The sequence below is a fragment of the Seriola lalandi genome, unplaced genomic scaffold, assembly GCF_002814215.2.
Source record: "Seriola lalandi dorsalis isolate HSWRI2012SDOR001 ecotype SW California unplaced genomic scaffold, Sedor1 jcf7180002055008, whole genome shotgun sequence".
Taxonomy (NCBI): domain Eukaryota; kingdom Metazoa; phylum Chordata; class Actinopteri; order Carangiformes; family Carangidae; genus Seriola; species Seriola lalandi.
In genome coordinates, this window is record NW_019525551.1 from 2,671,062 (window position 1) to 2,686,141 (window position 15,080).

Genomic DNA, 15,080 nt, shown 5'->3' on the forward strand with positions numbered 1-15,080 from the left:
CAGTCAGTCAGTCAGTCAGTCAGTCAGTCAGTCAGTCAGTCAGTCAGTCAGTCAGTCAGTCAGTCAGTCAGTGAGAGCTAGCGAGAGAGAGAGCGAGTGGGGCATGGAGGGGATGAGCGAATTAATGCTCCACTCACAGCTCTACAGTGAAATCAGGTTTTATCCAGTTGAAATAGTAAAATATTGCCGGTTCATTATAAACTGTGTTGGGACTAATCAGACTGTGACAGAGGACGTCAGTAGAGGAGCTGGTCCTTCAGTGTGGTCCAGGACACATTCCCGTTCACATGCTTAAAAGAAAGTGTCCACATGTGGTCCAGAGTCCGGACCACCTCCGAATGTGGTCTGAGTGATCAGACTTCAAATGTGTCCTCAGTGTGTCTTGGGTGTGTTCACACCTGAACTTAGAGCTGAGCACCTGTGATCAGGTCACCTGAGACGGAGGTTGATACCAGGTGTGAACAGGGCCGCGGTGTCAGACGGGCTGGTTTAAGTTTTTGTGAAACTGATGATCTCCTTTTTACTGAGAATGGAACCAAAAACAAAACCATCCAGTGAGCAGCAGTTCTTGTCACAAAGCTCTCCATAGAATAAGTTCACACAGTGTACTCAAAAGACATATTTGTAAGATTGTCTTATAACCGTCTGCAAAGCAGTTCTCTTCGTGGAGGTTATACTCTGACAGGTTAGATAAAAGTAAATGGTGCAACACAGCAAGTGAGCTACAGCAGCTTTCTCCATTTTCAACTCTCTGGCTCTCTGTTCCCTCAAAAGTCAGCGCTGTTAAAGACAGATGGCTGTTAGTCAACATGTCAAAATTTATCAAAGTTGAGATCAATACTCAATTTTAAATGCTGGTGTGACTGGGAAGCAGCTCCAGATGTTCACATGGTTGGACATTTGCAGCTAAAGTATAGAAATGTTTCCAGGAATGTTCATGTTCTCGTCAGCTGCTTCTTGTTTTATGTTTTATGTTCTCACTTATAACAAAACACATAACTGGACCTAAATCACAGAGTTGATTGTAGTGTTTGTGTGCTAAGCCGTCATAATGGCAACACAGTTCTCTCCCTCTCTTTGTGTACAGCGTTGCGAGAGCAGAGTAGTCCTGCCAGAGTCCGGCCCTTTTATGACATTTTTACTTGCACCAATTATTTATTGATTTTCACAGTGTGTGTGACTGGGTGACAGAGAGAAAGGGAGGCTGTTTTTAGGAAAAGGTCACCCCCACTTCTCCCCAAACCTCCAACCCCCATCTCAGTTTTTCCATACAAGGAATGAGAGCATGGGGGCCCAGAGAACAGAAGTCCTTTCTTAACGCCACATGTACTTCCATCCACCACTATGTTGGCTGCTGGCCGGTGGCCCTTCAGAGGATCAATTAGCAGGCTAATGCCAGGCTAGCACTCCAGATGTACACACCAGGAACTGTTTAGAGGCTGGGGGGGGGGAGTTGAGCAATCTAGGTTTGGAGGCTGAAATAAAGAAAGCCATCCTAAGCCAGACTAAAGGAGAGCTTCTGAGTCACACTGCACTTTATCTGATGTACTGCAGAGTTTGTAACTAGTCATCACAGCCTCAGCCACTCTGGTTTGTAAGTTGCATGACGTTATGACACATTTCTTTTAGTCTAACAGTAGAAAGACCTTTTTAATGAAAAGCCATCCTGTGTTTACATAAATCTGTACTTGTCAGCATCGCATGACAACGTTATTTAGACAAACTGAAACAACAGAAATTAGTAAGTAAATCAACACTGTGTGTTTATATTCAGCATTGAGTTTCAAAACATGGTTCCATTTTGACTGAACTGTTCTGTTTAAAATGATCAGTCTTGGTTTTCTAAGGCCAGATGGACGAATCAAAAGAACAGAGCTTCTGTACAAATAGTGATATAGCATCACAGCCGGAGTGAGCAGCATAGAAAGTTTCCTGCCACTGCTGTGGACATCTGAAAAAGACAACATCGGTGGAAACACTGTGCAACACCAAACTGACTGAGTGAAAATCAGAATGAATAGTGAAACAAACCCAAGTAAGAACAGTTTTCATCTGACAGAATTTTATTGACCGTTAAAGCTAGAGTCCAGAGTTTTACCTCTAAATAAATATTATATTCAAGCCTTTTCCAAATGAGTTCACACAAAGCTGAAGCCTCTAAGCACCAGGTAAAACCTCTTGGTACTTTGTTAGGCTATACATACTGGGGTTTTAAATCTGGTGTCTATGGTGACATTTGTCACAGAGGCTTAAATAGATTGTATTACAAGGATCATGCTCAGAAAATACTTGTTAATGACTCATGGGTTAGTGTCTTTCAAATTTATATGATCGTAAATATTATATCAGGGCACTTTGAATAGCTTCAGTCTCCAGTGTAATAAGTGTTCTGTAAGCGGTTGTATTCAGTTTTAACAGTTAAACTTACAAGCTGTTAAACCAACCGTTGAATCAAAATCAATCAGTGGATGAGTTTTTTGTCTTTTCTAATTGCTTTTGTGGATTTAATATTTAGGGCATGATACAAATTCAAACCTGAAAAAGTAAATGTGTGTCTTTCCATCAGCAGAATATCACTAGTAAACTCTAAAGGAAGCATCAGATGATGGGCCAGAACATAATGAAGAAAGTGAGAAATTGATAATCGAGAAACTGATTTTATTTAAAAAAAAAAAAAAGCAAGTGGAATTTTCTTTGTTACTGCTCACATGTTGAGCTGTAGCCACAGTCACATATAATACGTTTGACTGATTTACTAAACTGCTCTTATTTTATATCACATGTATGTCGGCTATTTCAGAGTTCTGTCAAGCGAGCAACAGAACCTTTGGAACTTTCTGCCAGAATCTTTCAGAATTAAAGCTCACAATAGCTTGAAATGAAGCATTGCTCCAAAAAAAACCAAATACCCCCTGCCTGAGCGTTCTTCAGCTGCGCTAAAAGGATACAGAGTCCTAAAGCAGATTGCTCAGTTTCATTTAGTCAAACTCTGTTCCTATAGAAAAGTGAATAGAGACAGGAGCTCAAGGTATTTGCTGTCAGCCGACATGGTGATGAATGAATGGACTGTCCAAAAGAAGAGCAAGAACGTACAGCATAATCTTAATCTGGACAGTTGGTGGTGAGGAGACTGTACACTTCTAGTTCCAAGAAATACATGGGGTAGATAGTTGTTGACATGACTGGTACAAAGAGTTAAAGTCAGATAGCAGAACTAAGTAGAGACTCTCAGACAGGCCGCTGTGGGTTCTGGGATTTTCCCTGGCTCCAGTAAATAACTAGCCAGTGCTAATATCAGGGAGGGAACAGTGTTTTCCTGCCTTTTTAAAGGAAGTTCAGAGGCACAGTGGTCAGAGAGACTATCCTTCAACCAAATAACTCCCTGTGTTTGCAATCATCCACACTGCTGAAGTGTCCTTGAGCAAGACACTGAGACCTACCAGCTCATTGGATGCTGTCCTGTAGCTGAGACTGAATTTTGCCCACAAGAGAAAACAGCTTTTCCCCTCAGGAGACAACAAGGTATCATCAGTTTTTAAATCCTTACATCAGCTATTCTAGTTAGCTTTTATTCCTGAGAAAAAACTCTTCAGGGTGATCATGTGGGTTCAGTTCTCACAGGAGACACCAATGCTAAATATGTCAGCACTATGCAAAAAAAGCCTTCAGCAAAGAGGCATGAGCTTTAGACCTTAGAAATGCCATGCCACAGTGCATGCAGTGGGGTCTGAGACCACTTTTCCATAATGGTAAATGACTCCATAGGGACAGTGCATAATGCTCAATGAGGTAAAGACAGAGTAACGGTATCATTGGAGCTGGTTAACATCTGTGTTCCTGTGTCTACCATATGCTAATCATGATAAGTTGCATGGAGCACGGTGTCTATGGCAGTAGACCACAGAGAGAGCTGCTGGGAGAAAACTCGTCTTCTACAGGAAGTAGATAATGTTTGTCCAAGTCTCCATTTGCTTTCCTGAAGAACAAAAAGATGTGAATAAGGGGTTTGAAAAGTCACAAAGGGGCTAAGTTGTCAACACTGCTTGTTTGCGCCAAATCATTTTTGAAAGAGTAACAGTGGAGTAGCTCCAGCCAACCAATGGTGTCATTTTTATTTTTTTTAAATGCTGAAAAAAACAATACAACAAGGATAGAGGGGGACAGAGAAAGAGATACAGAGGGTTGCAATGTGCACAACTTGGCAAGCAATTACTCTGATTTAAATTAGTTAGTGTTTTTTGAGGGGGGGGGGGGCAGGCACTATTTCCTTCCTCCTTAAAGTAACATTTTCCAAACCTACAGAGCCCAGCTGCTCTGTTTAGCATTTATGTGGTGTATCTTTTTATAGTGAAGCCAAAACAAATCCGTGGCCTAAATAAAAAACAGTCTTACGGCTGGGACACTGATACCATGCTATGAGCACCCGCGACCTGTTCTCATGCTGCAGGCACAACATGAGTGGTTTTCCACACTACGATCGGACACAGTGAAAGAAGTAATTCACCTTGATTACATGCTTGAGATTTGTTCTCACAAACTCCAATAAGAACCCCCCATCTGAAGATTTGGCTGTTCCCAAAACTCATCCACAGAACAGAAACCATTGTGTAGACTAATTTTAATGTAATTTTCAATGTAAAGAACAGTACTGCAAACTTGGGTGACAAATAAGTTCATCCTGTGGTTCACCAGTAGAATGCTTTTAACGAGCAGTAACAGAAGAGTGTTATTTCCTGTTAATTTCATGTGAATGGACACACAATTAAAATAGTTACTAGTGCCCATAACAAAAAAACTACCTGAGAGTTACAGGATGTAAATACACTGAATTCCTGTTGCCTGAAAAAATGTGGCTATAAACAGAATCAGAAATGGGGTGGGGCAACCTGGTGGCCTTGGTTTTTTCAGCTGCAGTCTTTGAACGGTAACGACCACTTAAGAGAAACACTGAACAAACCAGAGAAGAAGAAGGTCATAGAGATACTACAGATAGTAATGAAAGGTAAAAAAAAAACCTCATGGAGCTACAGTTTTGTGTGGGTGTGTGTGTGTGCGTGTGCATGTGCATTCACAAGCCTGTGGGTATCTGCACTGTGTTTTTTTTGTTAGCAAACGGAAGTGAATGTTGTTTTCTCTTCCAAATTCTGTAGCGCTTAAGTCAGAGATATGAGAATAGCAGCAGAGCAGCAGTAAGGCCTGTGTGTGTGTGTGTGTGTGTGTGTGTGTGTGTGTGTGTGTGTGTGTGTGTGTGTGTGTGTGTGTGTTTCGACAGTCTATATCTCAGTCCATGTCCAGACCCCCTGTCTCAGAGGAAGGGCAGGATATACACAGAGTAATGGCACTCAAAAACATGGCATCACCCATTGTTTTCCCTCATTATTGTAACTGGGGGCTGCCATTGTCTTAAAGTGAGCAGCATTATCTCTTTTGTGTTCTTCCTCTCTGTCTTGCCTCATCCCCAGTGTCTTTACATGTCTACTCCTTCATCCCCTCATCCCTTGCTTTTCTTTTCCTTCTTCCCACTCTCTGTCTCCACCCTGTCACTCTCTCACTGTTTTCTTTCCTTTTCTTGCCTTTTGTTTCTTTTTCCTTGTCTCTATAAATCACTGCTGTTACTATCAGTTGCTTTTTAAAACAACTATCCAGTCCCGACGAGCTTAATAAAGTTGTTGTTGAAAGCTCCCAGCCTCTCTCTCACTCCCCCCCTCTGTGTCATCCCTGCAGCTGGGAGAAGCGAGTGGACCAGCAGGGCAGATTCTACTACGTGGACCACAACACCAGAACCACCACATGGCAGAGGCCCACGGCCGAGTCGGTGCGCAACTACCAGCAGTGGCAGAGCCAGCGCAGCCAGCTGCAGGGCGCCATGCACCAGTTCAGCCAGCGTTTCCTCTACCAGGTACTCCAGGTCTTCACTGCTCAAGTTTACATGCACATTACGCTAGTATACATGAGATAATGAAACGTCGTCCAGGCGAAGGTAACAGGGATTTGTTTTTTCATTTGAGTTGCATTTGTACCCCAGGAATGTCAATACCACAACATATGCTATTTACAAATTCAGCTTGTACAGCTTTCCTTAAAAAATTGGTGTGTTTACCAGAGAGCTGGAGTCAGTGTTTTAGCCAACATGCTGTGATGTTTGACATGGAGGACAGAAATCTCTGACAATAGCTATGTATCAACCATAGACTGTAAAAAAAGATGGACGTAGCCTTAATGATGTCACCCACAGGTTTCTGAAGAGCAATTTTGAAGGTCAGAGTGAGCTGCCCCACCGTTGCCAACTTGGCAGTGTCTGACTCCGCCCCTAACTCCTAGCTAATCCAAAAATGGTCAAAGAGGAGGGGCATATATGGTGCCCCACTTCTTCCTTTATGGCATGCCAGTTTGTGGCAAGCATACGCTTACCCACCTGTAACTCAAAGAGGCCACGCCCTCAATTCTCCATAACTTTAAGCCTTAATAAAATGTAAACAGGTGAGTTATATAAACAGTCATGAAGGAAGAAATTAGCTCTAGAGACCAAAACAGTTTTTGTACCAGGCTGTAAACATGTTTATTTCTGCTGTAAAGTTGGACATTTTAACATGGGAGTCTATGGGGACTGACTCACTGTTGGAGCCAGACTCTAGTGGTCATTAGAGGAACTGCATGTTTTGTCACATCAGTGTTGGCTTCATTTTTCAGCCTCGGAGGTTGATGCTTGGTATCAACTTGAATGATAAAACAAAAATGACCAGATGAAAATTTTACAACAACTTAGCAGAGTCTCGAGGGAAGAGTGTGCACCACTGCCTCACAACCTTCTAGTGAAACTAGACTGTTTAGAAAGATAGAACCAACGTTGCAGTTCTTGAGACGACAGTACCATCATTTGAGTCGTTTACCTCATTCTTATTTGTTTGTCACTGCTCTTTTTGAATTTGTGTTTGGCGGAATTAAAGCCACAATATGTGGAATTTTGGTTGATGGAGGAAACAACTGCTAGGCGGTGATTCTAGTTTGTCACGACCACTGGAGGCACCAAAGACAGAAATTCCACAGATAGCTACTTTAAAGTGGCATTATTCTGTTTTTTCAGCCAAGGCAGAACTCCACAACATGCTTCTCTTTGTTTAGCAGGTAGTTGCTATTTGTCTCTTTGTCCTTTGGTGCTGGACATATAGTGTCCAGTGGGTCTATCTGAAAACAGCTGCCTGCTGATGCTACATATGAGGCTAAAGAGAGCAGTGAAATCAAAAAGATGAACTGAGATTCTAAAACAGCCAAGAGGAATTGCAGAGTTGGTAATTATTCTCTTTGAGTTCATCACTATGAGTGACACCTTTCATGTTACACAACATCTTCACCAGTTAACATGAACTCCAGCTGGCTGATGTTAGTGGCATCAGGATACATTATTGATACTGTGGGGACTTTAACAGAGATGTCTCAGGTGACATCTCCGGGGGGTATTCCATCAATGTCCCTACGGAAATCCGCACTTACTTGTAAAAGCCTGGTTTGAATTAACGTCGACTTTCAGACGACAAACAGAAAGAAGGGAAAACGAGCCGTCTTCTTCTCAGCAGTGGAGCAAAACCTGCTGATTGTCACCCATCCTGTATAGATTGTCCTGTATTTGAAAATAAAATGCATTCAATAGCTACAGGACGCAATTAGTCCGTAATTTTTGTACGCATCATTTAATTTATAAACTATGCTGTGAATAATGTAATGTCAAGCAAAACCAAACCAGTTACAGCCTACAGGTGGATTGTAGAAGTTTATCAGTGAGCAGTAGATTGACGAGCTCTGTGCTATGAGAGAATACACGTATGCTCAGCTTCTTCAGGTAAAGTCAGCAGTACGGCGCCCCGATAGCTCACCTGACAGAGCACATACTATAACAGCTTTATCCTAACCGAATGGCACAGGTTCGAGTCCTGCCTGTGGCCCTTCATGCATGTCATTCTCTCTTGTGGCTATCAGAACAAAGACCAATGTGTCTATTTCCAACTGAAGCCTATATTATAGTCTTTGTTAGCCTATTTTACACAATAACCAATATAAGTAACAAGGCAATACTCAGTAAGTTGATCATGCTAAAATTAAATCCATTCACTTAGATGTGGGACTGAAGGTTAAGATAGTTATTTATTTTATAATTCATAAATATAATTGATAGCCTACATTATTAATATTACAATGCACAATTTAAAATCTCTGGATAAATAACTATATCAATCTATCCTGTATAATTCATAAACATATTGCTACACATTTAAAGAACAAATGCTAAGGAAAAAAGTATCAAACTATCCTTTGGTATTTAAGCCAACTGCATTAAGCTATTAACATTATTAGCCTGCTATGGACTGCTTTTTCCCTTTTTTTTCCTTTTCCAGTTTTTGTTACTGTCTGAATGTCTGATGGTACCACTCTTTGTCTGTTTAGCCATGGTGGCTGTCACTGCTCGTGCTAAATGCCCACTTCCTGAACTGTTTATTTGAAACCAGCCAGAAAAATGAAACAAATCCTGTGCAGCAGAGGATTAACCCAGACCCAAACCCAAACCCAAGCAAGACACTGGAAGTTTCAGTTTAAGTTTTGTATCCTCAAAGTTAAACACATCAGACATTATGTTTGAGTTGTGTGTTTTTCTAGTTTTACCCACTTCTTCTGCAGCATCACACATTACTGCTGGGTAGAGTTTCTCTGTTTCAGCTCACATCAGTTAGAGTGACAACAGTGATTTACTTTGTTTAGATTTGCGTTTCATCCTCACACACGCACCTCAGGCCTGAAAACAATCTATACAAGTTTTAAGTAAGTTCAGCGTTGGATGCAACACAGTGCGGTTTAGTCATTGTCCAACAGTCACCAGACACCGTCTATTGGGGGTGGGGGGGGGGGTTAAAGATGTTATTTGAGACTTGTTTATAGCATTTTTCCAGTGGAGTCAGTCAGTGTTCGGCCGTCTCTCTCTGACAGTCGCCGTCCTCTCAGTGAAGCAGCCAAGGTCAAACTGCATCGACTGTAAAAACCTAAGGGACTAAAACAACAGAGCTTTCTCAATGAACCATTAGTAAAACCAGCCTTAAAATTCTTACAGGCCTCTATAAAAACACCCCACCCTGCACTCTGTGTACTAGTGTTTCAGTTTTTATGCAATTTATGTGTGCACTTGTGTCTACAGTTACGTTTGTCTTTGTTTCTTTCTCTGTATCTCGCTGTGGCTGTTTGTGTGTTTGCAGTGTGTGGGATTTGGTCATTGTGTAGTTGTTGTCATTGAAATGACCTTTACCTGGTACATTATACCCATAAACCATCATCCATCATCCTTTTCTTTAACTCGTATTTCCACATAATGCTGTCAGTGTAGTGACGATGTCCGTCTGTGGTCAGGGTTCAAATTCTGAACAAATGATTGAAATGTTCAGCAGAAATGTATTATTTAGGTCCATCAAAAACATTCAGCGTTCAAAACCAACTTTTTTGAAGTGAGTCATTTAACTTCTATCTGACATCTGGGCAGTTAAGCGTACAAGCAGCAGGAACAGAACTGCTTTGTGAAAAACATCAGAACAAGTGAACTTAAAACGTTAACAGGTGTTGAGGTCGGTAACTTCCACTGATTTATAGTCAACTGGCATTTACAGTAGCTCTTGGCAGGTGATGCATTTGGTCCCTGGTAATATAATTACTGTTTACTTTATTGATTGTAACACCAATGTTATTACTGTAACTGAAGTGGCCTTCTGTTAATGCTTCCATTTCATTTCCATTCTCATTTACTCATTGAGAGATGCTTTTATCCAAAGCAGCTTAGCAGTGAGGGACAACACTGAAGCTTCACACGTCCTGATGGAAATATTCAAATCACATGAATAGGAAGGAGTCAGGAGAGAATGATGTACTCGCTTCTCTTCTCAGACTCGATATCAAACCCCGAAAATATCAAATTAAATGTTGGACCAGATTCGTTTTTCCAGCTGCTCGTGTTAAAACCATATAAATCACTCCTGTATTTGAGAAGTTAGCTTTGTTAAATGAACAAAAGAAAATAGTGTTGCAGGAAAAAGTGTTTGTATTCCTTGAGGTATCAAAAAAACTTTGTTATTGTCATTGAGCCATTTTCCTCTGGAGGACTTTGATATAACATGTAGTTACTGTTACAGATTCTTCTTGTTTCTTCTGTTGTCTTCCTGGTTTAGAGACAAATTCCTGGGTCTAGGTTTTGGCAGAGCTCAGGATGTGATGCGAAACACAAGCAAAGCAAAGGCCACTACAACCAGTAGTTTAATACTTTACTTACCCAACAGCACATAAAATGACAGAGTTATAGTTGCTTTTATAATGATTTATATCTAAAATGTCCCTTATTGTAAAATACAGTGGAAATGCTCACAGGGTTCCTTTAAGCTCAGATAACAGGTTGCTACTTTCTTGCTGTAGAAAAAGGCTCCTTAAAAAAATTCAAATGATACCGAACCCTGTTCTTCTCCTCTGAACACCTTCTACCTTTGGATTAAAACATCGTTACTTAAGTAAGATTTTATCCGACTCATTCATGTGCAGCTTTATGATGCATTTTGATGACACACGACAGATTTGACGATGCTAGCAGAGATAACTATTTGACTCCCTGTGTCTGGGTTTAGCTATTTTAGCTCAGTCAGACAGGGAGGACCATGTTTAACGATGTGGATAATTTAAAAATCAAGAAGAAGACTAACCGGAGTGTGACTAATGGCCAGGTGACCCTGTATGTAAACATTTCCAGTGATGTCAGATTTCATGTGTGAGGTACGAATGAGTAATCAAACAAAAACACAGTTATGAGCAGCGTTGGGATGAATTCAGGCGTTCATGTCACTCGAGGCGGTGCCGTCCACGGTCTGTCCTCGCTGGGACAGAAACATTCAAGTTTCCTCCCTCCCTCCCTCCCTCAGTGTGTGTGAGAAAAGCCAATAGGCAGGTCTGCCCTCCATGCTGATAATACACTGCTCTGTCTTGGAATGCCCACACTGCTGATAGCAGGGACTATTTATGGCCCCAGTGTGTGTGAACAAGGAAGCACACATAAAAGAGCTCATAGTTAAACCTTGAACACAGCAACATGTTCCACTGCCCGACTAACACTATAAAAAATAATTACTCAAACTTAATTCATAATTACTATATAACAATCATTTATCAGCCTCTCGTGCCTTGAAACACCAGGACACGTCAGCGTCCTTTACTGTGTGTGTGTGTGTGTGTGTGTGTGTGTGTGTGTGTGTGTGTGTGTGTCTGTGTGTCTGTGTGTGTCTGTGTGTCGTTATGTGGTTATAAATGTGTGTGTAGGTCCCTATTGTTAAATCACATGCTCTCCGTGTGTGTGTGTTTGAGCAGATGTGTTCACAGGCCTGTAATGTTGAGGTCAGGTGCCACATTTCTTTTCTGTAACACATGACAACCAAAGAGGGTCAAGGGGCCGGTAGTCCTCTTAAATGAACCATAGTGCTGTACATGGGCACACACACACACACACACACACAGACACACACACAGACACACACACATACACACACATATGTTGTGTGAAATTGTATCTGTGCAAACTCATGAGCACAAGCAGCAGAGCAGCATTGAATGTTTATACTTTAGTTACACACGGTCAGATACACACTTTCTAGCTGGTCCACGGTGGTGGTGTGTGTTTGTGTTTGCAGAGTAATTGCAGCTCGTTAGGAACCCCAGAGAGAGCAGCCTCAGAGTCATTAACTGCCGTTTCCGCCCAACACCCCCACCCCCCATCCCCCTTCTTCTACCTCTGCCAGTCTCTCTCTGTTCCTTTACCTCCATCCTTTCCTTAAACCCCACCCACCGATCTGTTCCCTCTCCAAAATCCCCCTTTTGTGCAACGCACTAAAATGTCTTTGCTTTTTATCGCGGCTCATTATTGATAACTTGTGCCTCTTCATCTTTCTTTTTTTTTCTGTTTTTACCACTCTTCACCCTCTACCCTCAAATCGGTCCTCCGCCCCCTCCTCTTACCTTCCTCCCTCCCCTCCCCCTCCCCCTCTCGCTCTCTGACTTTCTGTCCATTCTCGCTGGAACAAGGACCCTTAACAGCACCACCTGAATCAGCCCTGTGTTTTATCACTTGCAGCTCTGAACAGAAAAGTCACACACAACCACACGGCTGCATGTCACTGGTGTTTACACACAACCCGTCAGTGCTCAGATTTCCAGAAAGCACTTTTGTAAGTGGTTTTTTATGAATGGACAATGAACATAACTTATGGAAACTGCACTGATGTTGTGTTAACGTTATGTTAAGAGGAAAGAAATAAAGAGTCCTTTGATGCTACAAGTGCAATTTATGTTAGTTTTAGACCTTAATAGAAACGTCTCTATGATAAAACTGAAGGACTGTGTCTGAGCAGATTATGTTCTTCTGCATGTTACAATCTTATGTTTAAAATACATGCAGCTTTATTCACACCTTAAAGTTGCTTTCTGACATTTTCCAAATCGCACTAATAGGCCAACAAGAGATCATTGGTTTACTTGATATGTGTTTACATTTTGGTGACAAGTGACATTAAGTGAATGTTCCTGTTTGCTGGATGCACAGACAAGTCTCACTGCATTATTATTAATACTGACAAAAAGTTAGAACCCTGATGTTTTCTCAGGAAATTCCTGGAGTTATAAGGAGCCTCTTGTTTCTCTGACTTGTACACAGTATTTGCCTTTATTAGCAGTGGACATCAGAAGTAATGATGTCCTCTGGAAGTGTATGTCACATTGAATCTAAAAATATATGCATCATGTCTGTGTCAACTGAGATATGAAAAGAAAAAAGGACTCAAAATTTTTGACACAAGTCGTGGCAATCTGGCATTAAGGGTTTTAAAGTAGTTTATCTGCCTCCATGAGCTGTTTGAAAAGCATGGCTCATAATTGGTGGTTTTCTAACATTGTGGTGGTGAGACCAAATCAGACCCATTTTTTTTTTTACTGTTTAATGGTTCACTCTTCAAAACTACCTCATACCTGTTGAATTCTTCCTACAGACAAACATTTTCTGCTGAGGTTAATCAAGCTGAGCGGTCGGATGCTGTTCCTCGGTCTGCCATTTTTTTTATATTGGAAGAAAGTCTTAATTTACCCAGAATTCATTGTACCACAGTCCGGCTTAAGATAATCAAGAACTAAACTGCTTCGTGCACCAGATGAATTCAGACTCTGAAGTCTGACTGTTGGTTACGTCTAAGACACAGTCTGTCTGTCTTTGTGAAACCAGCTCCTGAACTCTGCCATGCACCTGTCCCTGTCACCTCATGCAGCGTCGTTGCCTTATGTCTCTCTCATCTCACCTGGTATTTAGTTTCTGCGGATGTGTGGATAATGGTTGAGCGCATTTTCCTGATGAATATTAAGACTGATGGTCGTTCACATAGAAATCTGTAAAAGATGAGCATGGAAGTTCATCAGAAAATCCAACTCAATGATTCACTCATTAGATTTTTCTGAGCTGATTAATTGATCAGCAGAAAATTAATGCGAACTGGTTTGATTGTCAATTAATTGTCATTTCTCCTTTGAGTAGAACAATGCAAATGTTCAGCAGCACAAATACTGAGTCGGAGTTAAAACACACTCTATATGAGACGAGGAACAAAGTTTCAAAGCTGGATCAGTCTGAAACAGATGAATTACCACTTTTTCAAAGTGTTTGAATGACTGATGAACTCACTGACCTCCTGTTTTTCACTTTCTCTCCTGGTGTAGAGAGAGCTGCCTCTCTGCTCTCTGCAGAGCTGGAAAACAAGTGGTAACTAAAGTTTACAGCTGTATAAATGAATAGTTGATCTTCAGTAATGTTGAATGACTCTGGAGCCGCTGTGGCGGTGAACATGTTCTAACGTGTCACCAGCTGAAATCGCCATTTTCACCTGTGGTGCCTTGAAACAGGCCTTTATGGCATATTCCTTCCAGATCCATAACACCCAACCTTTATTTCACACGTTTCTGCCAACATGCTGCTTTTCCCTCTCTTCCTCTCCCTCCCTTGTTTTCTCAGTCTCTCTTTCTTTTCCTCCCTCCAGCCTCGCTCTGTCTGGAAGCTGCTGAGGAGCTGAATGGTCAGAGCCAGGATGAAGTCATCATGTCTTTATATCATTATATTCTCCTTTTACCTTTTTTAGTCACAGAAAACGCAAAAGGGTGGGGTTCAGGGGCATAGATTGGCTGTCGGTGCTAGCGACACACACACATACACACACACACACACACACACACACACACACACACACCCTTAAACCCTGTTATGTGCCCACTCTTACTCCTCCAGCAGACCCAGTCCTTTCCATCCCAGCTCCCTCAGAGTTTCCATGACAGAGCCACTTTAAATGGGCACAGTCACATTTCTTTTTGGGAAATGCTGTGTAAAGTGACGTTGACACTTGGTAGATAATACTCTGTGGCTTCTCAGGAAATAATTGTCACTTTTGTGGTGCAACATGTCTCAGTGAAAAAAAACCTTTGAAGCCAGCCAGCCTTCAGTTGGGAAACACTGCTTCTTTTCACCTCAGTGTACCAAAAGAAAAAAAAAAAAAATGCTGATTTTATGAATGCATCATTTATTTTTTTGTCCCCATTGAGTTTTTTTTACAATCACAAAATATTGCTCACAGTGGACCCACCTTTTTATTTACAGCACCACTGGAACACTACCTGTAACCAGGGTAACGTGCTGTCATCAGAGGTGCCAGCACTGTGCTTCGGTGGTACAGTTAATGATGCTGAAGTTGTTTGTGACACACCTAAAGCCCAGCGTGTGATAAACATCTTCCAGCAAGAAAAACCATCAGCAGCCGCTAATTCCTAACAAGCGTCTTTTCAGCTACTTTTCCACTCGAGCTAATGCATTCATGTGTGTTTGTGTGTGTGTGTGTGTGTGTGTGTGTGTGTGTGTGTGTGTGTGTGTGTGTGTGTACTCCAACATAAGAACGTACACATTGACTGTTTGCCACCGACAAACTTTCCACACCATGGCACACACACACACACACACACACACACACACACACACACACACACAC

At 41.6% G+C, this 15,080-nt stretch overlaps 1 protein-coding gene across 2 annotated transcripts in view; it reads left to right on the forward strand.

Moving 5' to 3' along the window:
- wwp2 (WW domain containing E3 ubiquitin protein ligase 2) overlaps positions 1-15,080 on the forward strand; it is a 71,659-nt gene that overhangs the window by 35,960 nt on the left and 20,619 nt on the right. For both annotated transcript variants that reach the window (XM_023397327.2, XM_023397328.2), the window contains exon 10: positions 5,725-5,899. In XM_023397327.2, the coding sequence (XP_023253095.1) occupies positions 5,725-5,899 (175 nt within the window). The remainder of the gene's footprint in view (positions 1-5,724; positions 5,900-15,080) is intronic.